Below are 27217 nucleotides of genomic sequence, written 5' to 3' on the forward strand. Positions count from 1 at the left end.
TCTCTACTGCTGAATCAAAAAGCTTCTTCTATGAACCCTCCTCCTATCATACAACACATAAAGGCTACCAAATCACATACTACACATAAAACCTCCAAATCTCTAAATCAGGGTTTAACCAAATCAAAGGAAAGACAATAAAAAGGGTACATAGATCTTACCCTCGACGCAAGGAACTCAACGGTATAATCAACGCTAAGAACTGACCTTCCAAACTCCGGGTATTGCTAATAATGCGATTAGGATGAAGAACTTGCTTGCTTTCTCTCTTAAACAGTAATTTAGGTTTTGCAAAAGTGATTTAGAATAATGACGACAAAGCTTAAATACCTTAATCGCATAATTAACAAAACCCGAGAAAACTCCCCGTAAAACCGGCTACTCGATCGAGTAGCTAAGGTACTCGATCGAGTGCCCCCTTACTCGATCGAGTATCTAGTTACTCGATCGAGTACCCAACAGGTCAGAAACTATTTTAAAACGCAACTTACCCTTACTCGACAGAGTAATGCCTACTCGATAGAGTACCCAAAGACTCATAAAACCGTAGTATTACAGCGCCTGTGTCAATCAGGCACCTTTTGACTAAGTGGTTGGCTATATCCAGGTGGACTACAAGCGGGTCGCTGTGCGGGGCAACGACTCCTTCGTAGTCCTTCTTTCCGATATTTATATCGGGGATGGTGGAAGCGGGGATCGCTGTTTTGGGCACAAAGTTGATGGTTTGGTACAACTCATTTAGGTGCCATTAGCTGACCCACCGTTCTCGTTTCCCCCGATGACAACCTGGATCACTCCCATCCTTTGGAATACTGATTTTCTATTCGCCCCGTCGGAGCTTGTTTCTGGGCCTCCAGCTACATACTTGCTGAGGGCCCCCTTTCGGATCGGCTCTTCGATGGCGTTCCTCGATCGACAAGCGGTTGTCGGTCTTATGGCCGGTGTGGCCGTGGTACTCGCAAAAGCGGCTTGTGTCGCCGTCCCCCTCGCCTTGGGGGCCTTGCCCACTTCTCGCCCTTCATTCTTGCTTAGGGTAAAGACCTCGGTGGAGATTTGACCGGGGAGGTGAGACTCTTGTATCGCTTCCGGGTGTATGATCCCGAACTCCCCGGCACCCGCCGAGTGCTGTTTCTATTAAATCTCTCAGGCCGTGACCTATTCCCGTCACGGCGTCCTTTATCTACGTTGTCCCGGCGGCTCTTCCTCTCTGGGTGCCCAGCTTCACTGTGGCCTACCTAGGTTTTGTGATAGTCCTCCACCTTTACGGCTCGGTCGGCCATCTTTCTGGCGGAATCTAGGTTGAGGTCTTGGCACTTGATCAGCTCGTTTTTGAACTCGCCTTTCGGGAGGCCTTTCATCAGCGCGAAGGCCGCCAGTTCAGTGTTCAGCTCTCGGATCTGCTGAACCTTAGCGTCGAACCTTTTCACGTAGCTTTGGAGGGACTCGTCTTCCCCCTGTCGGATAGTCAGGAGGTCTGATGTTTCTCGGCCCTTCTCTTGTTGCAAGCATACTGGGCTAGGAAATTGTCTCTCAGGTCGGCATAACAGTATACCGAGCCATTAGGTAGCCCCTTGTACCAACTCTGAGCCATCCCATGCAGGGTCGTTGGGAAGACTCGGCACCACACCTCATCAGTTTGCTCCCATACCGAGGCATGTACGACTCGAAAGCCTCGGCATGGTCGGTTGGGTCGCTATCCCCTTTGTATGATAGGGGCGGAAGCTTCAGTTTAGTCGGCACAGGGACTTCGAGGACATAGGCACTGAGGGGCTGTCTGACCACGTGTCGAATGACACGCAGCGATCGGCTCCTCGCAACCTTAGTCCGACTTCTCTCCCTCTGGCGGGAAGGGCTTCTTGTTGTCCGATTTTGATGAGTCGGACTTCTTTAATCCCTTCGGGGGTGGCCTTGTTGTTGCCGCGGCGACGCTGTCCTCCCGCGAGTGGGGGAAGGACTTAGGTCGGCCACTGGCACCACGGGCTCTGGCGGCGTCCTAGCATGCCCAGCTCCTTGTATCGCTCCGGACAAGTTGTTCGGAGTCACCTTGTGGGCCCTGGTCACCTGTGGATGCGCTGCCGTCACCGTCGTCGTGATGGGGGTGATCGGCGTACTACCCATCAGGTCCAGGAATAGCTTTAGTTTGGCTGCATCGACCACATGTCCCATGACAGTGACTTGGGCGGTAGGCAGCGATGTTTCTGGCTCTTTTGGCATCCCGTACACCGGCTCAGTGACTTGGCCGGTGGAGGACTGCCCAATCTCAGAATTACGGAACGTGTCATCCTGGAAGAATGTAGTTCCTTCACTCATAGTTTCTTGTTGCTTTGACATCTTCTTAGCTCGTTGAATGGTTTTGTTTTGGTTTTTTTTTTTGTAAGGGAGGTGACTAGCTTTTAGTATCTATTCCCACAGACGGCGCCAATTGTTCCGGGTGTAATTCCGGAGCAGGATTATGACCACTTAAGCTTGTAGAATGACGTCGTTGCTTGTCTCTTCCTTTCGCTCTCTCCTGTAAAGATGAACAAACTGAGGGCTCGGCTTGGTACCGAGCGTACTCACTCCGACGCTCAAGTCAGTAAACTTAAAGAGATAAGTTGTGTGTTAACTTGGTAAAGTATATTGTAGAGAGATAAGAGAGTTTTATACCAGATTAAGATGATTTTCGGATCCTTTTCTCAATGAGAGAAGTGGAGTATTTATAGACTTTCACCTTTTGTCGCGTAGTGGCCAAGTGGCCAAGTGGCTAGCAGGTGGAAAGACTATCTTACCCTCGGCCGAGGGACCCATGCCGGGCCGGCAGGCCTGGTTGACTCCATCGAGGGGACCGGATGTGGATGTAGTCGTGAGATATGCCTCTCGGCCGGCTAGTTGCCGAGACCGAGACCCAAGTGACAGGCCGACAGGCTTTGTCGGTTAGGCTGTTAAATATGTTGACTTGCTGTCTTTTAGCTTTGACCTTGCTCAATGTGTTGACTCGGTCAGCGGGTGCAGAATATGCCCCATCAACAACATTTAATTAATGGTATATATGTAGTTGAAAGAAATTGAGTTTGAAGATGAAGGAGATTAATTGGGTATAATTTTTTTGTTGGGTTAGATTGAATTATGAATTGGGTTGTTTTGCAATGTTGTTGCACAATTATTGGAATTTTTTTTGGGTTAAATTTAGTTCATTTAATGGAGAAAGTTGAGAAATTTTTGGGATTTTTTGGTGATTTTGGTAAGATAAGGAGAATGATAATGTATGGATTGAACTGAATCAAAAGCTATTGATTGTTAATTGTCTGTCGGGTCAATTGTGATCTGGATCATTTCGGGTTTTTTCGGCTCGGGTGATGGCTGGGTTGGGTTATTGGAAACACTCGGGTTTAGAGGTTGTCTCGCATATGTTTAGATTCAAGTTTCGGTCAAGTTGGGTTGAGTTTGTGTTTCGAATTTCTGGTTAATGAAGTATTTTGAGGTGTGGGACTAGTTTGAGAACCCTAATGTTAAGACCCAAACCCACCTACAAAATCGAGAGCGAACGGTTAGTTATTAGTTGAGCAAGGTTAAAAAAAAAAAAGTCCATGTAGAAGTAATAGCTCACTGACTTACGGAGTATAAATTAGTCCATCACTCCTACTTTCACCGATGTGGAATAATGCCATGTACCTAGGTGCCATTTGGGCGGGCAACACTAGCCCGACTCATGGACCAACTTTTATAGGCTTGCGTGCCCGCTTTCCTAGTTGAGCCATTAAAAAACAATAAAAATATAGTCTTGGTCCAGGCCGACTCAGCCATGCCCCGTGGGCCGTGAGTTGGTCCAGGGTCAACTTGAGTCAACTCGGCCCGCCGACCTTTTTTCATGGGTTGACCTTAAGTCAGATGTGTTAGGCCCGACCGACCCTGATTTATGGTCAGGTCTACCTCTATACACATGGGAAGACGACTTAATAAGGATCGTAGTCAAGCTATTCATATCTTTTATCGGAAGAGGAAGAGGAGTGCAAAGTGAACTATGAAGATTGAAGGTGGCGGTAATAAACTAAACTAAACTAGAGACGATTAGACAAATAGCAAGAATAAACAAAGGTTTAGATACATAATTAAGACATTGATTTACACAACCCTCCTCATCCTTTGGAGCCTTCCCTTTCATAACCCCAAAAAGCCATTTACCCAACCTATAATAATACATGAGCTGTTTCACTGTATGCCTTGAAAAGTTCCATTTTCTTTAATTTTCAAATGAGTAATAAACAATTTAACGCAACAGCTGTATATATTATTTCATTCTCTACAAGCTTGCTTACCGACGTATAGTCAATTATAAATTTATAATAAGTCCTGGTCATCTTTTGCTTCTACTCCCTACATACCAGACCAATGGTAACATGGTAAAAAATGAAGTTTTTAAGAAAAGGGGTTAAAAGCAGGGGTAAAGTGGGAAAAAAATAGGTGGGGTATGTAATTGTGAGTTTAAGTGTGGTTGATGGGTGGGGTATGTAATGACATTTTGTGTAAATATCAAAAAATATAAGGATAACTTCGTAATGTTGTGGGCCAAATAAAGAAGGTTACCATTGATGCGATACGGCCATATTAGATAAGTGTTACCATTAGTCTGGTATGGATGGAATATTATAATAATGTGAATCCAACGCATACAATTAGAATGAATTATGTACTCGCAATTTGAGGATAATATATAAATTAAGAAAGGAGATATGGTGGCCCTTTCACATCGAGCATTTGGCGAATGAGGGTGGTGTTTTAGGTTCACAACAAATATAATATTGTAGCCATTAAAATATATTTAACGTAAAGTGTATGCAAAGTGCTGCACCACACCATTACAACTTTACAAGCGAACATAGACGGCATTGGAGTATTGGATCGATTCGCTGAAAAAAATCAAATCAAACAAAAATTTAAGTTGATAGTCGATATAAATATTAAAATTCAAAATGTGAGAATTAAGGGGCTTTTAGATTCAAAATTGGAATCTCCAAGTTATCAAGTTTTGATTTCCTGTGAAAAAATCATTTTAACAAAAAAAATTAAATGAATAGTTTAAAACTCAATCATATCTTACTCCGTCTCATTTATTGAAGATTTAGGCCTTGTTCTTTTGGACTGAAACAGTTTAAACTAAACTGAATTTAATTAAGCTAAACTGAACTGAATAGAGTTAAACTGAACTAAAATAAGTTAAAATTAAGTCCAAAAGAAAAGGGCCGTATAATGAAGGCTAGATAATTGGAAAGTGGGCAAGAATCTCATGGAAACAAGAGTACAACATTTGTGGTCAAGAATACATAAGTGTGCGTTTGAAATATCTATTTTGAATGTTGATGTATGGTATGCATAAGTTTTGCTGTCATTCAAAGGTGCAACTTGCAACTTTTTCCTGATGAACGAACAGAAAATGTACAGACTTGATTCTTCCTCTAAAACAAGTATGTGATGACAGTAATGGCTGAGGAGATGCTCAACTGGTGGACATAAACCAGTAGTACAGTCTCATAGGATAAGAATAACATTACCTCAGTGCTAATAGCTTTCACCAAGTGCGGAGTAAGAGGTGTCGCATGTACGCAGTCTTACCCTTGTGTTAACAACACAAATTTAAGTTCTCCAAATAATTAAAAATGTGAATTCAAATGTGCACCTCAAAACCCAAAAACATAACAATTTTACAAGATTCATACCCACAAATTTAGGTACGAGTATAACAGAGCTAACTTATAATTGATCCCAAAAATCTAGAGACTTGAATATCAATTTAGTTGCAGACATTGGAGAAGCTTGTAGGAAGAAACCACCTAACACTTGATGTGTACAGAATCCCATGCCGTCCATTGCGGCTTGTAGTGAAATACTCACATCTAGATTTGCACGAATCCTTTCCATTTTGATTTAGACCTATGTTTTCTGTCAAATACTCGTGTCTAACATTTGTCACTTGGGTACAGCCAAGCTCGGCTTTCATGTGTACCCAAGTACGAGCAACATAGATTCAAGCTATCCTATAAGGCATTTTCCTACGAGACAATAGATTGTCACGGCCTCCGTGTTCTATCTGGAATAGAACTTGCAGGAATAGCATATGCAAGATCATAAACAAAGGACAGTCTTTTCCCAAAACTATGGCAGTTTTGGCACTAGAAGATCAAACACAACTCCCATTGTTTTAGAGCAAAGCTCCTTTCCTGCACTGTTCTACATTCATATGTATAATATGCCCTAATTCCCTTAAGTCACACCCCTCCCCCCTTCTCCCTAAACAAAAAGGAACGTCTGCATGTTTCGACTAAGAGGCTCAACTTGAATTTTTCTAGGTAAGGTAAATTAGAACATGGTTTCTGAAAACTCGGCCATGTCCATGTTTCAACAGAGAGGCTCAACTTTCCTAGGCAAATCTGAATCTAATTAACATTGTACAAGAAGTCCAAGCAATACAGTCAACAAGATCAATATAGCCCTCACTGAAGTTTATACCTTTTATCGCGCAGACAGAAATCAGAGCCACAAGCAGCAGAAAACAGGATATTTTAGCGTTGATATCGCAGTGGGGCAAGTAAGATGCAAGAACAATGTGATGCCATATATATCAAGCATGCAAGGAAGAGAGTTATTATTACCATATACCAGAGATTCCAGTTCATCATTCAACAGTTCCTTCATCTTGATAACTGAAAAGAAAGATCCATTATCACCTTCATACTCATTTACTGACGAACACGACAAAACACATATATTAATGTCTCCAAATTCATAGATATATAACCTAAGTGTACAATAATATAGAATTCTTTCCTCAATCACAAGGGAAAGAAATACACCAGACCTAAACCCTAATTCTGAGAATACATCACAATCATCTCCATATCTTCTCTCATGGCATTTGTTGTTCAACTTTGATGGAAGATTTCGAGGCACTTGTTCACACTTGTGATCTGTGTATTTTCACAGAAATATATAATCAGTATTCTCAAAAAATCAATTAATTGCAGCACAAATCTCTATCGAAATACAAATTCTTATTTGAGACGGATGTAAGCCTGAAACGGATTTAAAGCAACTCATATACACGGTTAGTTAGTGCTAGCAATAATTCTTTTTGGATCCGTTTCACATTTACAACTGTCTTACAAGAGACTTACTCCTATCACAATCCTTAAATCACACAATTCAAAATACAGCGCACAACAAACGAGGCCTTATCGGAATTACAAGGCCGTTATACGATGCAAAATGATCTAGTCTAGTCCAGTAGTCCTTTCAACTAGAATTCTAAATCAAGTTTACTAGTCACTCCGTCTCGATCATTTGTTTATCTTTAATTAAAACACCTCTTCGCAGACAGTAAGAAAAACGTAAACAAATAATTGAGACGGAATGAGTACCAAAAGCAAGAGATCTGAACATGAAATTAACAGCTAAAACTAAACAATAATTATATACCTTCAACAACAATATCAATCAGCAGCGAATAAACTTCACAATTTTAATTATCACCAGAATTAACATGAGGAGGATAATTATGATTAAGATGCTGATTATGATGATGAGGATAAACAACACCAACACCAGAAGCACCATACATATTATTATTCCCTGTCTGCATCACTCCATTACTAAACTGATACATATTATTATGCTGCTGCTGCTGATTCTGATAATAATTATACTGCTGCTGATGATGATGATGATTCTGATTACTTTGCTGCTGATAATTTATCCTCGGAACCGAAACCGAAACCGTCGCCGCCGATGAATTAGACGGTCCGGAATCGAAACTACCGACTTGATTTCTCTTCAAATAAAGTCGATATTTCTGTAAATGACTTGCAACATTTTCTCGAGTTAATCCTTCTACATTCATCAATTGCATAATCGTCTTCGGAACCGCGTTCTTTATCCCTAAGTGCGCCACCACATCGACGAATCTCCGGTGAAGCTGTGGCGTCCATACTAACCTCGCTCGCTTCGCCGCCTTCTCTTCTCCATCCTCTTCCCCTTCCTCCTCCGCCGCCATCACCTCCGCCGCGTCCGCCGCCGCTGAGTCAGCATCCCCCGGCGACACTCCACCGCCGATGTCGCCGACGCCTGCAGCGTCGAGGACAGCAGCGGAGTCGGAATAAGAGCGGCGGAGAGAGGACATAGTGACGGCAGAAGCGGCGGCGACGTCGCTAGCGGTGCGAAACGGTGTCGGTTTGATGTTGAAAGCCGATAAAAGTTGTGAAGGAAGAAGTCCGTGAGATAACGGCGTTACGTCGTCAAGGTTAGGAAGTCCTACTTCCCACTCGTGGACTCGTTCGTTTTCAGTGTCAACGACGTCGTTTTGGTCGCCGTTAAAAGAAGCGCCGTTATGTTTTCCCATTAAAAAATAGTTTGGTGTTTGATTTGGAGAAAGAAAGTTGGGTTTGTTGGTTGAATTGGAATGGAAAGGAGGAGGAAGACTGGAAAGTGCAAGTTTAATAAATATCTTTGATGATGCTTTTGCTTAGGTGGATTGTGTGTGGTAGATATTTTTTGTGTAAGGAATTTGATTCTTTGCCTTTTTAAGCTAAACATTTCTTGTTTAAGGCGATCTTATCCGCAGCGGATTAAGGGATATGTTTAATGTACATATTTTTACGTTTATATTAATGTAAAATGGGTTGAAAAACGACTAATTGTAGAATTGATAAATGAGTCAATTGAACTGGGTGTGGGTCGAGTAAATTTTAGTTCGAGTTGTTTGAGTTTGCTAGAATTCGACCACAAGTTATTTCTGGTATGAGTCATTTTTGAGTCAAGTTATTTAAGAATAATGGTCAATATGCGATAATAAACATTCAGACCAGATTAAAATTTGAATAGAGTCGGATTAGTTGGGGTTTCAGATCAGATTTGGGTTTGAGTCGGGTTCAGCCGGCTCATTCAGGTCAGGTTAGTAGATGTTTTTGGCTGTTTGAGTTCCTTGTTGCCTATTGGTACTATTTCATTCATATCTCCATGTCTCTAATTAACCAATGGCGGATTTATGGGGCTAGCAAGGGTGCTGGCCCCCGCTGAAAAACTAAAATCTTCCGAGTTTTAGTTAAAAGTTTTGATTTTTTCGAGTTTATGTTATGGCATCACTACTTCACCCCCACGGTAATTTTTCGCTCCCCAAATCCTGACTCCACCACTGTCTCTAATTGTCAACATGTATGAAATTAAGTAGATGTTTCAAGCTTAAGCTCAAGACTGAATTATACACGATAGTTATTGTGACTAGTAGCGGATTTAATAGACGATTTCTATGCAAATGAGCTTTAGAATTTTTCTTAATTACGAGTATCATTTAGTAAGTCAATTCCTCCGTATATGATATGGTTTTAACTTTTAAAGCATTTATAGAAATATATTCAATTTGTCTCAATCATTTATTTGTCTTTTTTTATTCTTTATAAGAGGTATTTTAATTAAAGACAAATAAGGCTATGTTTGACAATGCATTTCATGTACCTGATTTGGTCAAAATAGCTTATTTGACCAAAATTTTAGGTATCTTATTTTTTTGTAATCGTTTGGCAAGTAGCTTATTTAACCAAATAAGCTACCTGAAATGAAATGCTACCTAGAGTAGCATTTGAGATTTCAGGTACCTGATTTGGTTTTATTTTTCTTTTTTACCCCTTAAATCTATACTATTAAATAATTATCATATCCATTTTCGTCATTTCATCAAAATCAGTTACCTTTTCATTTAGTTTGCCAAACGTTTTTTTATATAATCAGCTACCTTATCAGTTCTTAATTTTCAGCTACCTTATCGATTTACCTTTTAGGTTTTGATTAGCTTTTAGTTTTAAACTATCTTTCTGAGTTTTTGATTACTTTTTGATTAGTTTTACCAAACAGAGCCTAAGTAATTGAGGCGAAAAAAATATATAATTACATCTTAATAAGAGGTTCTTTTATATTTATTCTTATACAGAGATTAATACATTTTCTAGACTACACAAGTAAACACCTAATTAGTTGTATGTACTTACTCCGTCCATATCAATAGCTATCTATTATTTTTTATTTTTTTTTGAGAAAAGATCATTATCATTAATAAAAAGTCATACGACATCTACAACATATGCCAAGCTCAATCGGATACAAATCGATTACAACCATAGGAAATAAATTCTTGTTCAAAGAATGAAACACTGCAACAAAGTCTCTATCATCGATTCGCCGCAAAAGGCTTTCATCCATAAGAGGGTCTCCGAATCTTCCTTGACAAGTTTCCATTTCTTCTGACGTGATTGATTGTAGCCATGAATCGGGCAAAATGTGTAAAACCATATAACGATCTATAACAACGCTGATCTTCTGCTGACTTATTAAAAAACTGCAAACGAACCAGAAAACGAAAGCTTTCAAACTGAAAGAAGGACGCCACCGATAGACGGGGACAGAGCCCTCAGAAAGAGAGACGAAACAAAAACGAAAGCGGAAATTAAACAAAAACATAAAGGAAACAAAGCGGAACACAAGAGAAAAAAAACGGAAGCCACCGCCTCCCTACCAACCCACAACACCGCCAGATCCAAGCACCACCCTGCCACACCACCTCAACAAACTCGTCCGATAAGACCCGAATAACCCACATACATCACGCAGACCGAGAGGAACGGGCATACCCGTACGATCCAGAACCGGGTGTGGGTAAGAAAGGGGAGGAGGGTTAATCGGAAGAGAGGAGACGGGTCGCCGGAAAAAGGTCTTGAGAGACCTCATCCCTGGCGACATGGTAGGGGGTTGATGGGTGGCGGTGGGAGGAAGGAGTAGAACGGCGGCAACAAAGGGGAGGATTTAGGGTTTTGTTTTTTAGAGAGAAGGGGGAGAGAAAACTAGAGAGAAAGTATGTACGGAGTAATTATCTATTACTTTTGGTACAAAGAATAAGTAAACAAATGAGGAAGTTTTCGGACTACATAAATCACCCAACCCCCATTTACATTAATCCATGGACTATACAAACCAGTTGTATATGTTGTACGGTCTAGAATCTGTGCTTTGTGATAAAGTATTCGAACTTTATGTTAAAAAATATGAGTATTATTAGAAAATATTGAGTTCATCCATTTACACATTAAAAACATGAATTTTGAATTAGCTCAGAAAAATATACTATATAATTTCAAATTTTTATACCTTGGTTGTACAATAGTTATGATACAACTAAATATATAATTCTATTTGTGCATTTACACAGGAAAAGACCAACAAAATATGTTAAAAATGTAATAGATACGGAGTAATTATTAACCCAAAAAAAGAAAATAGATAAGGGTTGACCGTGGTAATATTTTAAGATCTTACAATAAAAGTAAATGCATAGAAAGCATACATCTCCACTAGCCGGCCTGCCAATAATATCCTAACACGTACATACAAAATGCAACATTGGTCCATGCAACAAAGTAAAATAGAAAGGGCGTTTTAGTAAATTCACACGAAACTAACGAAAGTGCATCGCCAATGTGGTGGTATTTTATAGACGACACACCAATGATGAGAAATAAAAGTGATGTACAGTTTTGGTAGGAGTTATGGGGTTAGCAGGGGCGCTCGTCCATGCTGACGGATAAAAATCACAAAGTTTTAGTTGGAATTTTCGAAAAAATTTCGAGTTTCTCTTATACCATAACCCGTTCACCCTCGTTGAAATTTTTCGCCCCCGCTAGGTTCAAATTATGTGCGTAAAATTGATACCTCGAAATCTCGTGGCGATAGGTGGTAGATTACATTTCGAATGTTTTATATCCATCATATCATTACACCACGTTTCGTACCCAGGCACGCGTGCTGACTTTGTGCTAGAACATTTTTAGTTCTCGATAAAACACATCAATATCGACATTACCTTTTATGACTGTAATTAACTTAAATACTATTGATACAGACATACAAATAATGGGAGAATCCGGCCCAAAAACAAACTAAAAGATGGTCAGAACATTTGGTTCACAAATTCTCATTTGTGACGGACAATATCTATTACAAGCTTGTGATGTGAGATTAAAAAAAAAAAAAAAAAAAACGGAAGGGATAAGTGAAAGGGAGTTGTAAGAGGTCACAAACTTGTGACCGTCACAAGCAAAACGGACTGCATTTGGTTCTACATAAATCCTTCTTAAGGCTCCACCGGTGTGGACCATTTCTTAAAAGGATGGTATCAAATAAAGGCCGTAATTTGGCTTAAGTGACGTGGTTTAATGAGGAACAATCACAAGCTGCTGATTTTCACGTGGTGTGTTGGCTTAAGTCACGTGAATGCTTCAGACAAATCGAAACCCAGCCCAATCACATGGGTCGAATTTATATACTACGCTGGCCCACCCCGTTAGCCGCCCAACCTCCAACCAGGCGCAAGCCCCGGCACTACATTCCCAACCGGATTCACCCGAGGCTAAAAGAAAAAAAGTAGCACAGGCTAGTTCAGGCCCGTTCAAGAACAAGCATGAACCAGCCTGACCTGCCCGGCAATCGCCAGGTTTAGTTACGAGAGGTAACTAGGCCCATATATTCAATAGTAGTAGACTACCCGTTTTGTTGTCCTATACGGGAACCCTTAGGGACGGATTAATGTTTTTTTTTTTTTGGTGCTAAAGAGGGGCATAGCCCATTACATTACGGAAACTAAATAGCAACTAAACGGGGAATAGCTACCCCAAGTACATCTTCAGGAAGAATCGTATGAATGCCATCTGGAGGAGTGTCAAAGAATGTAGTGGTCGACTCAAAAGTAATCCCTACATTAGCCATCCAATCCACTGCTCAAAAAACATGTTCAACTTTAACCGTCCAGCTCTCCAAGTTTATAAGCTCGAGACAACGATGTACCAAAGGACAGAGGCATGGTGATGAATAGAAGTTAAAACATGTTTGTATCGAGTACAAAGTAACCCGTCCCTAATGATTTCAAAAGGATGTACCATTATCAAGTCCGAATCTTTGAGACTGAGCCTCCAAAGCTGTCGCCGTAGTATGAAACGAATAAAAAGGAAAATCAACGGAAAACAAAAATGCTATGTTGAAACAGCAAATGCTTCATTTCCAGGAAAATCAAGAAAACAGTACAGGAAAAATTTGTGAGCTTTCTAGATAGACAAGCAAGAGCTTTGGACATTTGTACAGTCGAGATATAAGCTAGAATAATAACCGAAAACTTAGCCTAATAACCCCGTCGCCATTCAAATAACTTTATACACCCTCATCTAAGCTCAACTTTAATTCTGCAGGAGCACAAAAGCATATATTTCACATCGGAGCTCGACCTGATTCTATGTATAGCCTTAAAACTACGACATGTACAGTCCTGAACGCCACAACTTTTTATTTCCGGGGCTCTCTTAACGTTTCCTTGCCATGCCAGGACTCGTGGAGCGATAGCTCTATGTAGTAGGAGAAACACTAGAGAAAAAGGGAACTCGAAGAGACGATGAAAAGTCTATATAAGGCTTCTGTCAGCTGTACAACTCTTGATTGAATCCCCCAGTCTATGCAGGTTGTGAACTCTGCATTGCAGTTCTCCTTTCTACACAGATTAGACACATACAGTTACATTAGTACAGTTCTTGGCCTGTTATTCAGACGGACTGCAAGTGTTGGAAGCTATAGTGTGAGACGCGGTTTTTTTGTGAGGTTTCAGATAGGGGTGGGCATAATCCGGTCCGGACCGGAAAAATGGACCGATCCAGGCCGGAATCTAGTGGACCGGGATCGGTATTAAAAATTCTGGTCCGGACAGGTTTGGACCGGAATGCCTGAAATTATTGTTATTTGCATATTTTTTTCTTAAACTTATTTTTTAAATACGGTCCGATCCGTCTGATCCGGTCCAATGGATCGGAATTTGAAAAAGTGGGCATGTAATGACAATTTCCGGTCCAACCGGTCCAGTTCGGTCTTGGACCGAATCTTTATAATCCGGTCCGGTTCCGGTGCCCAGTCCTAGTTGCAGAAGTGTTCCAGAGTTGATCAGACAATTGACCCGTAACAAAAGTGAAGTGTACAAGTATCTGCCTTAGTGCCTTATAGAGCCCCCCCGTGTACGGCGGGGGTCAGATTATTTTCAGATGACCGATAATAAATATTGCACTGAGAATTGTGTGGACCGACTGCTAATAAATAGTTCATAATATTGAATTATGCCAAAGATTGTGAATTTCGTCGTAAAACAAAACTTATCTTGTGGAATGTGTGAAAAAGAAAAAACTAGTATAAGCGCACCAGATGCAAGCACAACGATGAACATGCATAAAAATCTAGACGGAACAAGCCAACGAAGATAAAAGCAAGCAGAGAAAAGGTGGTACCTCCAGCAGCAACAAGCTTCTCGACACGAGCAACAATATGCTTGCCATAAGTGTATTTCTTCAAAGCATTTAGGTGAACCTTAATCCGTGAAAGGATATGCTCCCTCTTCTCATCACTGCAGGTTTCCAACACCTTCTGAACTACGTAGTTTGCAAATTGGTCCTTCATCATCGCCTGAATAACACCCCAAAAGTGTTACAAACAAAGAGTACACAATATTACATCAATGCCTCAGGGGTCCCAAAAAAGTCAAGTTAAGGGGTGTGCACGACCTTACACCATTTTTAACACAGTTGCTTTCAAATGAAACATAATGAAAATCGTGAGTTTAGTATAGGACTGATACTTTGTTATAAACAGACGCGTTGTTTGTCTAGTTAGCCATTTTGCTGGAGTCTTTGGCGCCATTGGAAATGGAAACTTACAAATGAAGAGTTTAATGAAAGAATAACTGCGTTGATGAAACAAGAGAGACGGAATATGAGATACCTGCAGAGGCTCATTCTCATCAGTGGTGCCAAGCATCTCATTCACCAAAAGTTCTCGTTCTTGTGCATCACCAAAAGCCAGACATTTCTCTACAACATTGGAGGCAAACTTCTGCTGACTCATTAGGACTATCTTTCCAGCCAACTCTTTGATAATCGTAGTTCGTTCATGTGACTTCCCATGCTCCAGCACGTGCTGCTCGGAATAAGATTTGGAAAAAAGGATAAAAAACAAGAAAAACAGGAACCCAAAAAGCATATCCAAAGGTAAGCCGAGAGATAATAATATAGCAAAGTGAATTTCAAGGGCCATTGTAGGGCAATTTGATGGTGATGCCCGATGGGTTTTGAACCCACGCCATGATTACCGTCACTCAACGACTTTACCAAGTTTAACAAAACTTTTAAGTATTCAAACTTTGAATATAAAGACCTTCTAAGGGTAAAAAGCGGACCTGAATCACGTAATTGCCATATTGATCTTGAGCTAACATGCTAACTGAACCTAGAATCTCATCCATAACTTTACTCTGTGTCTTGGGATCTTCACAATGTTCCAGAACCCTCTGCAACCATAAGAAAAATTAAAATAAAACATCCCAGTCAACACATCCACTCAATGCAGAAATTCTAGTACGTGTTATACAACCACTTCAGTGACGAAATTAACAAACCTGAATCACACGGCATCCGTAAGGATGAGTAGAAAGAGTAACAACTTGATCAAAGAAAGATTGGACTATGAATTGAATATGCTCTTCGGGGACACACTCAATGCACTTCTGGATTACATGATTACCATTTTGATCACGTACACAACGCATGATGTGACCATCAAGCTCTTTGACCATTTTAATCTTCTGATCAACGTCTACTACTTCTATAGCCTGTTTATCAAATACATATCTTTGTAAAGGAGTCTCTTTCAAACAACTCAGCAACTTAGAGATAGAAGTATGACAGCCGAAATACAAAAAACGATAACAATAATAATAATAATGAGCATTAAACGATGAATTCAAGCAGTATATTAAATCTTAAAATCAAACCGCTGATTGCATCCATACAGAAGGGCATAGTTAACATATCTCAAAACTGACGGTGAGAAACTTCAGAAGGAAAGAAAACCTAACCAAGAAGATAAAGACTTGCCTTTTGAATAACACGACAGCCATACATTTGAAGGCTGAGGTTCAAGACATGATTGTCAAGTTTGCTGGCAAGCTCTCTTCTTTGCGAATCCATTCCATGCTCAAAGAACTGAAAACCAAAGAGTAGATCTTAAAACACAGGCAGGTTTCGTAAGAAGAACACGGTCACTTACAGTTATGGTTTCAGAAGCTGAAGTGGTATTGCTTTCACCTTAGTACTAAACAAGAAGGGTGAAGGATGAAGGATGAAACTGTCCTTACCTTTTGTATCACATAATTTCCAAACACATCAGTCATTAAAGAAAGAGCTTGTGGGCCAATTTCTTCATACACCATGTTTTTCTCATCAACTGTAGCAGTTTCGAGTTTCTGCTGGATGAAACGACTTCCGTACTGATCCGCACTGTTCATATGAGATGATTAGACAAACAAATAAAAATCTAAAATTCGATCACTCAACGGAAAGGGAAGGGAAGAAATAATTTTGAATATATAGCAAATACCTGAACTCCACAACATGGCCAACAATCTCTGAAAGCTCAAAGCACCTAGCCTTATTGCTCTTAAACTCTTCCAAAAGAGAGGAACCGATGCCGTTATCCATGTGCCAGTTTCCCATACCACCTCCTAAATTTCTCATTCCAGGATAGCCCATGTTGAACTCGGTGTGCGCAATTGGGCTACCAGGCCCACCAGGTGAGTTTGGAACAGGACTCCTCAATGAACTTCCAGGATATCCCATTCCAATGCTATACGCATGGTTTCCATAATATCCATGATTAGACCCACTGGATTTACCTCCTAAACGAGCACCATACTGGGACTTCTGAGGAGACATTACAGAATCCAAATATGCGTTCTGAAGCAAGTCCATATAATACCTATCTGGGGATTGATCACTCAATGCAGCAACTTGCGCAGCATACTCGGCTGATCTCAAGTATTGAAGATACATGGCATCTTGATGAGATGCAAAATTTTGTACAGAAGCCAAACCACCAGTCACTGCTCTTGAATCTAGACCGTGGACCCCCATAGGAGAAGCCGCAGCAACGTTTTCCAGCAAAGGAGGCAGATTATAGTTGCCAAGGTGGCTACCCATCATGGATGGCGCTGCCGAGTTCAACGAAAACCCACTCATGCCATGGTTCACATAGGATGAGTTATTTCCATCTAGATGATTATAATGCGGTGACAATCCACCTCCATTTAGAGAAGATGGAGACAATCCCTTAGAATATGAGATCCGTGCATTAAAGCCAGGTTTAGGCCGCTCCATCTGGGGGCTCCTCAATTCAGAAGCCCCTATATTGCCACGAGATACATACTGGGCCCCAGATGACATATGGAAATTTCCAGATTCAGAAAGCTGATTTCCATTGTCATTAATACCATTTCTCGTGAGGTTCATACCCGAGAACGCACCTACGAGATCAGCAGTCTCATTTGTTCCCGATGACATGCCATTGAATGAAGTTGGACTAGTAACATTCTTTTTTGCTGCTCCTGCTCTACCTTCACCAATAGGAGTGAGACAAGGACTGGGAACTCTAGCTATATGTTGGGGATCAGGTGTAGTGCTTCTTGACAACGATGTGCCTAAAGCAGCAGCATAAGAATAAGAGGTAGGCGCGGCAACATTCTGAGAGGCAGAAACCTGATTACTAGCACCCTCACGACGTAGAAGTGCCAGCTCAGCTTCAGCTGAACCTAACGCACCAACATTTTCATCAAAAGCATTGCGACTGGCTGGGCGAGATGGGTGTCTTGACGGAGGATTAGAGTTGGCCAAGTCGTTCTGGGGAGAAGAAATCGTAAGAGTCAGAATAGTGTGGGGAAGCATATACTCCCTTTGTCCCATCATATGTTTACCTTTTATATTCTTCGTGAGGGGTATTTTAATCAAAGGTAAACAAATGATTGGGACGGAGGGAGTGCAACTTTTGGAAAAGGCAGTATAGTAACAAAATAACGATGGAGAAAAAAGGTATTCATCAACAGTGAACAACTACACTTAAGGGGTCCTTTCCTTAGCGGGAAATAGAATTGAGTTAATCGTAATACAACTTCCTGTTTATAAAAACATTGCAGTAACAGGATCACTTGGATTGATGGTTATTGTTACAGGAATAACAGAAGTCAAAACAAAAGGGAGGAATGATGATGGCAACAGGAAAACGAAGGGGGGGTGAAGGGAGGATAAAGGGGAGGTAGAATTTTTTTACTCTGATACAAGAGTAATGTATTGGCCTAAGGGAAGTTGGGTATACCCTCGTTTATGGGATAACTAACAACCCCTTTTCATCTCCTTCCTCTTCCACCACCACCACCACCATTACCTCTAACTTCCATTTGTTGGTTCCTACATTACCTCGATAAGGGCGGCGCAATTGCCTCCTATCCAACGAACAAAGGTTGAAGAAAACTGACCTGACAAAACACACGTTCGAGCATAGGACAAAGTTCCCAAAAACTAAAATTCAAGGAGGCCAATAACAATCAACTTCATATCACAGTAGCAATTCATAAATTCATATTACTAATGCACATCCTAACACTATCATTTACACTTGCAAGAAAACAATAACTAGAGGCAAAGAAAAATTGACCGTCATTTTACCTGAAAAATCTCAGCAAGACTCTTCTGTTTAGCACCAAGACCAATTCCTGGAAGACCAGGAAGTCCATCTTTTCCCCAGTCAGCCGTTCCCCGAATCTTCTCCGCCTCAGCCACCTTTTCCTCTTTCTTAGCCTTAAACCCAGGGGGCATAACCAAGGGCGACCTGCTAGGCCCATTCTCAGCCCTATTCACTTTCCTACCATCACCAATCCCACCCAACACCGAGTTCCCACCTTGCAACCTCTGAGTCAAACGCCAATCCTCTTTCGACAACAACGGTGGTGGCAACCTAGGGTTCAAGTTAACATTCGAGTAATAATACGACAAATATGAAGGATCAGACCTAAGTTCCTCCTCAGACATACCCCCATTATCATTCTTACCCCTGGCAAACTCCGAAAATGCCCCATTGCTATTACCAAAAATCCCCCCTACCGCATTTAACGACCCCTCCACGGTAGGTGGGGCCGAACCACTCCTAAAAATATTCAATTCTCGCTCACGGTCAGCGACCAAGGCAATAGATTCTTGCCCTTGCCCTTGCCCTTGCCGCTTTTGTTCGCGGAGCAACACCCCTATTTCGTTCTCCAGCTCATCCCCAAATGACCCTTCATTACTCCCACCACCACCACCACCTCCCAACAATGGTCTTCTTCCTAATTCAGACAACATTTTCCCTTAAAAACCCGAAAATCTTTCGAAACCCTTATAACTTATACAATCAAAATCAACCCTTTTAAGCACTAATCACTAATCACCCTAATATTACTAAAAAATTAAACCTTATAACTTTTACAGTCAAAATTAACCCTTTCAACCACTAATCACCCTAATATTACTAAAAAGTTTACAACTTTATGATTATTTACAAAAAAAGAAAACTACTTTTATAAACCCTAATTACTAAAACACTAAATTATGACAATCAGACTAATTATAAAATGATCAAACATCAAACTTTTCAACTGGGTTTCAGCTGCACATTAATTAGTCAACATAAAAATAACAAAAACATGAAAAAGATCAAAACTTTTATCTGGGTTTTGGCAGATGATCATCAAGCAACAGCTTCCTCCATTTTTTACCCTTTTTCTCAAACTTTTATTTTTTTTTTTCTTAAAAAAAATGAGAAAAAGGGGTGGGATATGAAAGAGAGAAAGATTAAAAAGGCGTTTTAACAAATTAGGTCAAATTTGGAGGCTAATTGATTTGGGGAAATTGTGGGTTATATGGAGTAGTACTACTCATGTTATTAGAAGAACCTCAGTTTAGGGTTTTTGTTGTGGAAAATGGACTCATGATGTTTTTTTTTGTTGGAGAGAAAAAAGAGAGACAGGACAATTGAACAAAGATAATGAACAAGAGATGAACTAAAGTTTTATTTTTATTTTTTCTTAAATATCTTTTTTTCAATTGAAGAGAGAATTAAAATGCTTTACAATTAAATATTTACATTTTTTTCAATATTATTTGTTTTTTTTGTTCTTAGTTACTTATCTGGGATTATCTAGTGATGAAATATAGCGTAATTCATTAAATAATAAACCTAAATTACTAACTCTTGAAACTCGATTTTTACGTGAAAGTTTGTGGGTGTATCTATGTTAGTGGATGAATAAAAATGGTAAATTAATTACTTATTTGGGATGATCTCGTGATGACATACAGAAGTGTTTGTTGAACAATGAATTTAAACATGAATTCGATTTTCACGTGAAAGTTTGTGGGTGTACATCTATGTCACTAGATGTTAATAAGAAAGCTAACGATTACACTTCGACTTTAATTTCGTTTCAACAATTGAATTTGTAACTAAATGTGAAAACTACTTTTAGTTTTGCTATTAATTAACGAATAAATGAGAGTATTTAAATTCCATTAAAGAATGAGCTAATTGACGAGAGAGATAACAAACTCATGAGAGAGACGAAAGTGCAAAAATCTATTTTAAAGTAGTGTTTTTTTCTAAAAATTGATAGCTCTAATTGTTAATTACTACTCCTATGCCATATCTTTGTAGTAGACTACTAGACTCTATTGCTATTTGCTAATCCCTTGTTGAGACGTCTTAGAATATTTTATGGATGATTTTTCTTATAACTACAAGGATTTTTAAAATATTCGTTTACAATGACAAAACCGCTTATTTACTTTAAACTAATTCTTTTGATGACAATATTATTTTTATCTGTTAATTATATGATATTATAAATTATTAAATCAAATTCTTTGTAGTTAACACTTTCTTACATTTACGCATCAAAAAAAAAAAAAACACTTTCTTACATTTGATAGGGTAGATAGCTTCAACATTATTTGTATCTACTCCTTTTACACTCTAGTAGCTACATATTTTGTTTAGGTGGCATTACCTTACATTTGCGATAGTAATGGTACATTTGTAGGATTGTAGATTTGTAGGACCAAATTTCATGTTGAGTTCATGAAGTTGGAATGATTTTCAGAGTTACCTCATTCTGATGACAACATATTGCAATTTATTGCAAAGAATGTGCATTTTCTCGGTCTTTTTGTTAATTTGAATGTCGATTTCGATATCATTTTTTCAATACATTAGTTAGCTTTATTTATCTTAAACAAAACTATTAATTTCTTGGTCAATAAGACAATAAGTAAACTATTAAAAAACCGTTTTAATTTAAGCTAACATGATGTTGGGGTAACAACCCAAGTCCCACATTGGAAAAGAAGAGAAGTTCTATCTAGTTTATAAGAGACCCACCACTCTATTAGTATGAGGCCTTTTGGGAAGAAGCCCAAGAATAAAACCGTGAGGGCTTGGCCCAAAACGGACAATATCATACTAATGTGACGGAGTGGTGGAGGCGGCAGTCCCAACAGTGGTATCAGAGCCGATGGTTCGGCTGAGTCCAGTGTGTGGTGGAGCCCGAGGCAAGTGGACTGCCTTTGCGCAATGTGACGGAGTGGTGGAGGCGGCAGTCCCAACAGTGGTATCAGAGCCGATGGTTCGGCTGAGTCCAGTGTGTGGTGGAGCCCGAGGCAAGTGGACTGCCTTTGCGCAATGTGGATGAGCGCCCTCGGTGTGACCTCGCGATTGGAGATCTGTGGGTGCCTTGTGTCGAAAGTCTTCCTGATAACGGCTGTGCAAGATGGACAGATAGTATCGTTGGAGGGGAGGACAATGATGTGGTCCTTGGTTTGAGGGGAGGATTGTTGGGGTAACAACCCAAGTCCCACATTGGAAAAGAAGATAAGTTCTATCTAGTTTATAAGAGACCCACCACTCTATTAGTATGAGGCCTTTTGGGAAGAACCCCTAAAAATAAAACCGTGAGGGCTTGGCCCAAAACGGACAATATCATACTAATGTGACGGAGTGGTGGAGGCGGCAGTCCCAATAGTGGTATCAGAGCCGATGGTTCGGCTGAGTCCAGTGTGTGGTGGAGCCCGAGGCAAGTGGACTGCCTTTGCGCAATGTGGATGAGCGCCCTCGGTGTGACCTCGCGATTGGAGATCTGTGGGTGCCTTGTGTCGAAAGTCTTCCTGATAACGGCTGTGCAAGATGGACAGATAGTATCGTTGGAGGGGAGGACAATGACGTGGTCCTTGGTTTGAGGGGAGGATTGTTGGGGTAACAACCCAAGTCCCACATTGGAAAAGAAGATAAGTTCTATCTAGTTTATAAGAGACCCACCACTCTATTAGTATGAGGCCTTTTGGGAAGAAGCCCAAAAATAAAACCGTGAGGGCTTGGCCCAAAGCGGATAATATCATACTAATGTGACGGAGTGGTGGAGGCGGCAGTCCCAACACATGAATACATGACATCACTGCATACGTATATACAAATATAAGGAGTACTACATTTTCTACAACAAGAAATAAGTAAAACCCAAAAAGTTGATGTACGAAAGTAAAATAAGAAATTCTCATGAGAAGTATCACATGAACTCTATTAAAAGACCGTTTCAGGTGGAAATTAGTGCTCGTTTAGTTGCCATAAGGGATTTAAACTTGCATAAGTTTAGAAAACACATAAATTGGACAATTTACGTGAATTACTCAACCATTTGATTGGCGTAGGAGGATTAAATGAAATGCATGCGGATATTTACAATTATCTAGAAAGATTAGATATTTCAATTCCTCCGTAGTAATACGGAGTAAAAAAAAAATGTAAATCACCTAATTTCAATATCCTGGATGGATTTTGAACCCGTAAAATCTTCCAATTTTGAAATAATCCAAAGGGTACCTTCTATTCCCCCAATTAAAGCGTCTTGTTTGTGACGGGCTAATCCCGTCACAAGCTAAAGACCTTTCACAAAAAGGGAGAGAGGACAAAGTGGGGCAACTCCCATGTACTTCTCCATTCACCTCTCATGAATATTTTATAAGAGAAAATGGTATCGGTCGCAAGCTTGTGACGGATATAACCGTCTTCAATGAGATTTTGTATTCCCCCAATTCATGGAAATTTACCATTCACGTGTTTTCAACCAAACGAGCATTGGCGTAAACGTAATTGTATCATTTGTATGCTTCCAGAACCTGCAACTTACTACGTACTAGAGAATTCTGCACTTTACCATTCCAGCTTCACTCTTTATCACTTCTATTTTCATTCATAACCAAAAGAATTATAATGACACTGTGAACCGCGCACGGCCATAACATCACACGACTACTGTTACTTGGAGAACTTGTGTGCCATTGATCTCATTATTGTAAGTCAATTTCACTCGCTAAATTGTTGTATTTAAGCTTAAAGATTTCATCTTTAATCTTTAATTGTGGGTTTTGTTCAATTTTTATAATGATGGTACCATAATTAAGATAAAAAAGTAATTTCATTTGCTAAATTGTTGTGTTTTAGCTTAAAGATTTCATCTTTTATGTGGGTTTTATTCAATTTTTTAATAGATGGTACCAATGTACCATGATCAAGATGCTCACTTCACTTCGTCTCATCCATCCGTTTTCCTTTTTTATTCCGTATTTTAATCAAAGGTAAACAAATGATTGGGAATGGAGGGAATATATTTTATCGTGTTTAGCATTAACCCAATTTACTAAGATGTCACATTCTAGGTTAATTCTGTTCAATTTTCATTTTGAGGATTTGATGATTAATTGATTAGTTAAGTTTGTGGTAACAATTTCTTGTTAATGTTGAAAATTGCAAAATTGTGTACATGATGTATAAACTGCATACTCAAGGCATATAGATTGAAAGGTAAGACTGAAGTTGATGGGTGATTAATTTGTGCAAATTTCGGGGTAAGGGGAGATCGGATGTATGCAGCCTTACACTTGTGTTAGCAACACAACGAGGCTGTTTCAAATGACCCTTGTGCTGTGCCTCTAGGTAGTGGCGAACTGGCGAACCTGGAAAATATTGTCTATGATGTACTTCTGTAGATTTTGTTATAATTATATAAAAGTTGTAGGGAAATTGTCTCACCCTTTCCTCTCCAAATCCTTCAATCGAAACTTGTGGTAGCATGCTAGGGCATTGTTCTTTAACATATAAAGTGTGCCTTGGAATATCAGGTTAGAATGCCTATTGCAATAGGTTCAGGTTGTAATTGAAGCACATCATCGCAATCACAATGTTGTATGTTGATGGATACGAACATTATATTTTGAGCAAATTCATGTCAGCCGACCCCAAATCATTTTGGGACTAAGGCTCTGATGTTGTTGTTGTTGTCAGTATCGGAAGATTAATATTTGGCTCTCTGCAGGTGTTGTCTGGCTGATTTATTTCTTGCAACTCCTGTGAACATGAGCTTCATTTTTCGTGGTAGTAGAGGAGATATTGAGGATGGATTTCCAGGAATTATTCCCGAAAGGAGTCCACTGGTACAGATTTCTCATGTGACAGTTCTCTTTTCTAATTAATTCTTTTGTATTTTCCTTAAAAGTGGACTTTTTTACTTGTTTGGTTTATTCTGAATTGCATGTCAATTGATTTGCTCATTTCATTAGCATTCTGCTTGTGACAGAGAATCCGACATGTCCGATCTGTAAATACAAATTCATTGATGTTTCTAGTCACAGGTAAGCTTTGCTTCATTGTCTGTCTGCAACATGCTTCCACTACTTATCCTGACACCGCTTTGCTGCTATTTCAATTTGCAGTTCTTTTATTGTTCACAATGTTAAATACCCATCAAATGTCGCCTAGTTTTCTGGTAATTTTTGCCTAAACACACTTTGCTTTGTTACATTCTTCCGCTGCGGCCTCTTTATGTTTTTCGTGGTAATTACCTAAGTGGTGCTTCTTGAACATAAGCAGCTTTGGCTGGCTCTTGGTGTTTTTCTGGTTGCTACTAGCTTAAGGGTGTATGCAACCTGGCAACAACTACGAGCGCAGTCCCAAGTTCTCTCTGCATCAGGCATTGGACTGTCAGGACCGGCCCAATTCCATTTGCAGATGCCCGATTCTATAGCTTTAGCCAGTAGAAGGCGGCTTCAGGGACTACGACTTCAGCTTGCCCTTCTGGATCGAGAATTCAATGACCTAGGTATACCACTTCATGCCTTGCTGTTTTGCAAGTTCTGTTTCCTAACCCCTCACATCTAGGTGACTGTTTATAGGGTGGGTAAACCACTGGACCCAGCCTGTTCTGCCAACCAACCAACCAAAGAAGCGGATGCATACAATCTTTTCTGAAAATTTGCGTATATACGACCCCTTCAATCGTCCCAAAACTATCTACCCCCTTGACACATGTACGTGGGCCATAAATCCATGTTAGATTCAGCCACCTTGTTGGTGGGCCATATAATCCGTTAGACCCAGCCCCTATGCGACCACATTTGATACCTGTAATCTAGAGTAAGGGTGATACGGACATTTTGAGGACAGTCGTAAACTCATCATGTTGTACACATTTAAGTATGAAGCTTTTCATTGGATTGTTGCAGATTATGAAACGTTGCGAACATTGGACTCTGACAATGTTCCAAACACCCCATCAATGACTGAAGTGGAGATAAATGCCTTACCTGTTCACAAGTATAAGGTTACTGAGCCCAAAAGGTCAGTACGCGTGGTTATAATTTTATCAACCTCTTCATAGGAGAGCTGGTGGTTTCTTTTACCACATTTTGCATGATTAAGGATTCAAGTATTTCGCTGTCATGTTGGCTAGAAGTTCAGTTCATGTCATATAACCATTCAATTTTCAGTGTCAGTAACTTTGCGGTACACACACACACACACTTGTAAACTAAAACAATGATAAACGAGCAGCTAGGAGAGCTGCCTGCAACTAAAGATGTCGCGGCTGTATTTTTCTGAATGATTGTGAACTTAAAAAGTACTGTATTGACCCTAGGCTTTTTCATTGCACATAATAAAAAAACAACAACATTACCCCAGTGCCTCAATGGCTCCCGCAAATTGCGGGGTAAGGGGGGGTCGGATGTACGCAGCCTTACCCTTGTGTTAGAAACACAAAGAGGCTGTTTCCGAATGACCCAAGATGAAAATTGCGTCGAGAACTGCATCGAAGGACTGCTACTTCACACATAATATTGTTACATATTATCTACTGTATTTGGCAGTGGGGAGTCAAAATACGGCGTATCATCTTCCTCGAGTTCTCCCAAGGTATATTAACACTACTTTTCGTCTCTATAATTTTTTCCCCTTTTATTGGCAGAAGAAATTTATTCTCCATGAGTCCTGCAATTTTGTGAATTATACCGTTTTGCACGTGTATCTTCACCTGGTTCGTTCTGGGGTTTAGTTACAGGTGGTGGCATGTGGGTCATGTGGGTACCTTACTTACATATGGTACTTCAACAACTTCTTGTTCTTTGACACGACTCTTAGAACTTTTGATTTTATGCGAATGCCAAAAGCATTAATATTCTCACAAAATAGCTGTGTACTTTGCTTGATCTGCGTAGTACGGCCATTCGTCAAAGCACGCAGTCTGACATTACTCTGAACACTTTTTACCAAAATAGGCAGAAGAAGACGGTGGTAGTGCCAAGGGTGCTGAAGATGACCTTACATGTACTATTTGCTTAGATCAAGTCAACAGAGGAGAACTCCTTCGCACTTTGCCCTGTTTACACCAGGTTTGTGATTTACTCGCTGACTATTAATCAGGCTGGTCGAATGTCATACTATATTTCAACTATTCCTTTTCGTCAAATTTATGAAAATCTCACCATGTATTTTTACTCAAATGTAGTTCAATTATTCCTTTTTAAATTTATAGCCAAATGACTGGACCAGTGGACCGAGATTTATATGCTGATATGTTATTTCAGTTCCATGCTCATTGCATCGATCCATGGCTGAAGCAACAAGGCACATGCCCGGTTTGCAAACTCAGAGTTGTCGGGTTAGGAATGCAAGATAACTTGGATTTTGCTGCAGACCTTGCAGATATCGTCTAAGTTTCCACAAACTTCAAACTTTTGTATGATTTGTATACTACATCACTACACGTTATATCATGCTTTCTGTATAGAGCATCAAGATTACCTGCCTCGTTGCCTCCTATATCTTGCAATTGACACCTCGATTCTTCATGCTGGTGTTTGATGATAATGTACAAAAACAAATTCTTATGATCGCAATGAGAGTAATAAATATACATTAGCATTGATTCATCTCATTG

The 27217-nt window shown here is 40.0% G+C and overlaps 3 protein-coding genes across 4 annotated transcripts; 1 reads left to right on the forward strand and 2 right to left on the reverse strand.

The window, feature by feature from the left end:
• Positions 1–6593: 6593 nt before the first annotated feature.
• On the reverse strand, positions 6594–8486 carry LOC141617180 (transcription factor PCL1-like). Its single transcript, XM_074434367.1, has 2 exons — positions 7450–8486; positions 6594–6941 (listed from the first exon to the last, which is right to left on the reverse strand). The coding sequence occupies exon 1, from the start codon at positions 8366–8368 to the stop codon at positions 7493–7495; it is 876 nt and encodes a 291-aa protein (XP_074290468.1). The 5' UTR covers positions 8369–8486; the 3' UTR covers positions 6594–6941; positions 7450–7492.
• A 4557-nt stretch (positions 8487–13043) lies between these two features.
• Positions 13044–20005, reverse strand: LOC141617175 (pumilio homolog 1-like). The gene is made up of 9 exons (XM_074434361.1): positions 18591–20005; positions 16474–17768; positions 16232–16373; positions 15972–16079; positions 15494–15706; positions 15275–15385; positions 14821–15015; positions 14331–14505; positions 13044–13549 (listed from the first exon to the last, which is right to left on the reverse strand). The coding sequence occupies exons 1-9, from the start codon at positions 19260–19262 to the stop codon at positions 13512–13514; spliced, it is 2949 nt and encodes a 982-aa protein (XP_074290462.1). The 5' UTR covers positions 19263–20005; the 3' UTR covers positions 13044–13511.
• Positions 20006–23071: 3066 nt separating this feature from the next.
• Positions 23072–27209, forward strand: LOC141617202 (E3 ubiquitin-protein ligase SDIR1-like). 2 transcript variants are annotated; one of them, XM_074434386.1, is made up of 9 exons: positions 23072–23299; positions 24320–24452; positions 24581–24635; positions 24717–24769; positions 24874–25102; positions 25506–25620; positions 26148–26193; positions 26556–26669; positions 26865–27209. In XM_074434386.1, exons 2-9 carry the CDS (start codon positions 24360–24362, stop codon positions 26991–26993), a joined length of 834 nt encoding a protein of 277 aa, XP_074290487.1. In that variant the 5' UTR covers positions 23072–23299; positions 24320–24359; the 3' UTR covers positions 26994–27209. The 2 variants fall into 2 exon arrangements, with proteins under 2 accessions (XP_074290487.1, XP_074290491.1); XM_074434390.1 differs by having other exon boundaries at positions 23075–23299; positions 24320–24437.
• The last annotated feature ends 8 nt before the right edge of the window (positions 27210–27217 follow it).

This window comes from Silene latifolia, chromosome 1 (genome assembly GCF_048544455.1).
Source record: "Silene latifolia isolate original U9 population chromosome 1, ASM4854445v1, whole genome shotgun sequence".
Taxonomy (NCBI): Eukaryota; Viridiplantae; Streptophyta; class Magnoliopsida; order Caryophyllales; family Caryophyllaceae; genus Silene; species Silene latifolia.

Coding starts and splice junctions, on each gene's coding strand:
- LOC141617180 (XM_074434367.1), bottom strand. CDS start 8,368: ATGGGAAAACATAACGGCGCTTCTTTTAACGGCGACCAAAACGACGTC.
- LOC141617175 (XM_074434361.1), bottom strand. CDS start 19,262: ATGTTGTCTGAATTAGGAAGAAGACCATTGTTGGGAGGTGGTGGTGGT. Junction 16,374..16,473: donor GGCCATGTTGTGGAGTTCAG/GTATTTGCTATA, acceptor TCATATGAACAG/TGCGGATCAGTACGGAAGTC. Junction 15,707..15,971: donor GCTGTCGTGTTATTCAAAAG/GCAAGTCTTTAT, acceptor TTTGATAAACAG/GCTATAGAAGTAGTAGACGT.
- LOC141617202 (XM_074434386.1), top strand. CDS start 24,360: ATGAGCTTCATTTTTCGTGGTAGTAGAGGAGATATTGAGGATGGATTT. Junction 25,621..26,147: donor AAGGTTACTGAGCCCAAAAG/GTCAGTACGCGT, acceptor TGTATTTGGCAG/TGGGGAGTCAAAATACGGCG. Junction 26,670..26,864: donor CTTTGCCCTGTTTACACCAG/GTTTGTGATTTA, acceptor ATGTTATTTCAG/TTCCATGCTCATTGCATCGA.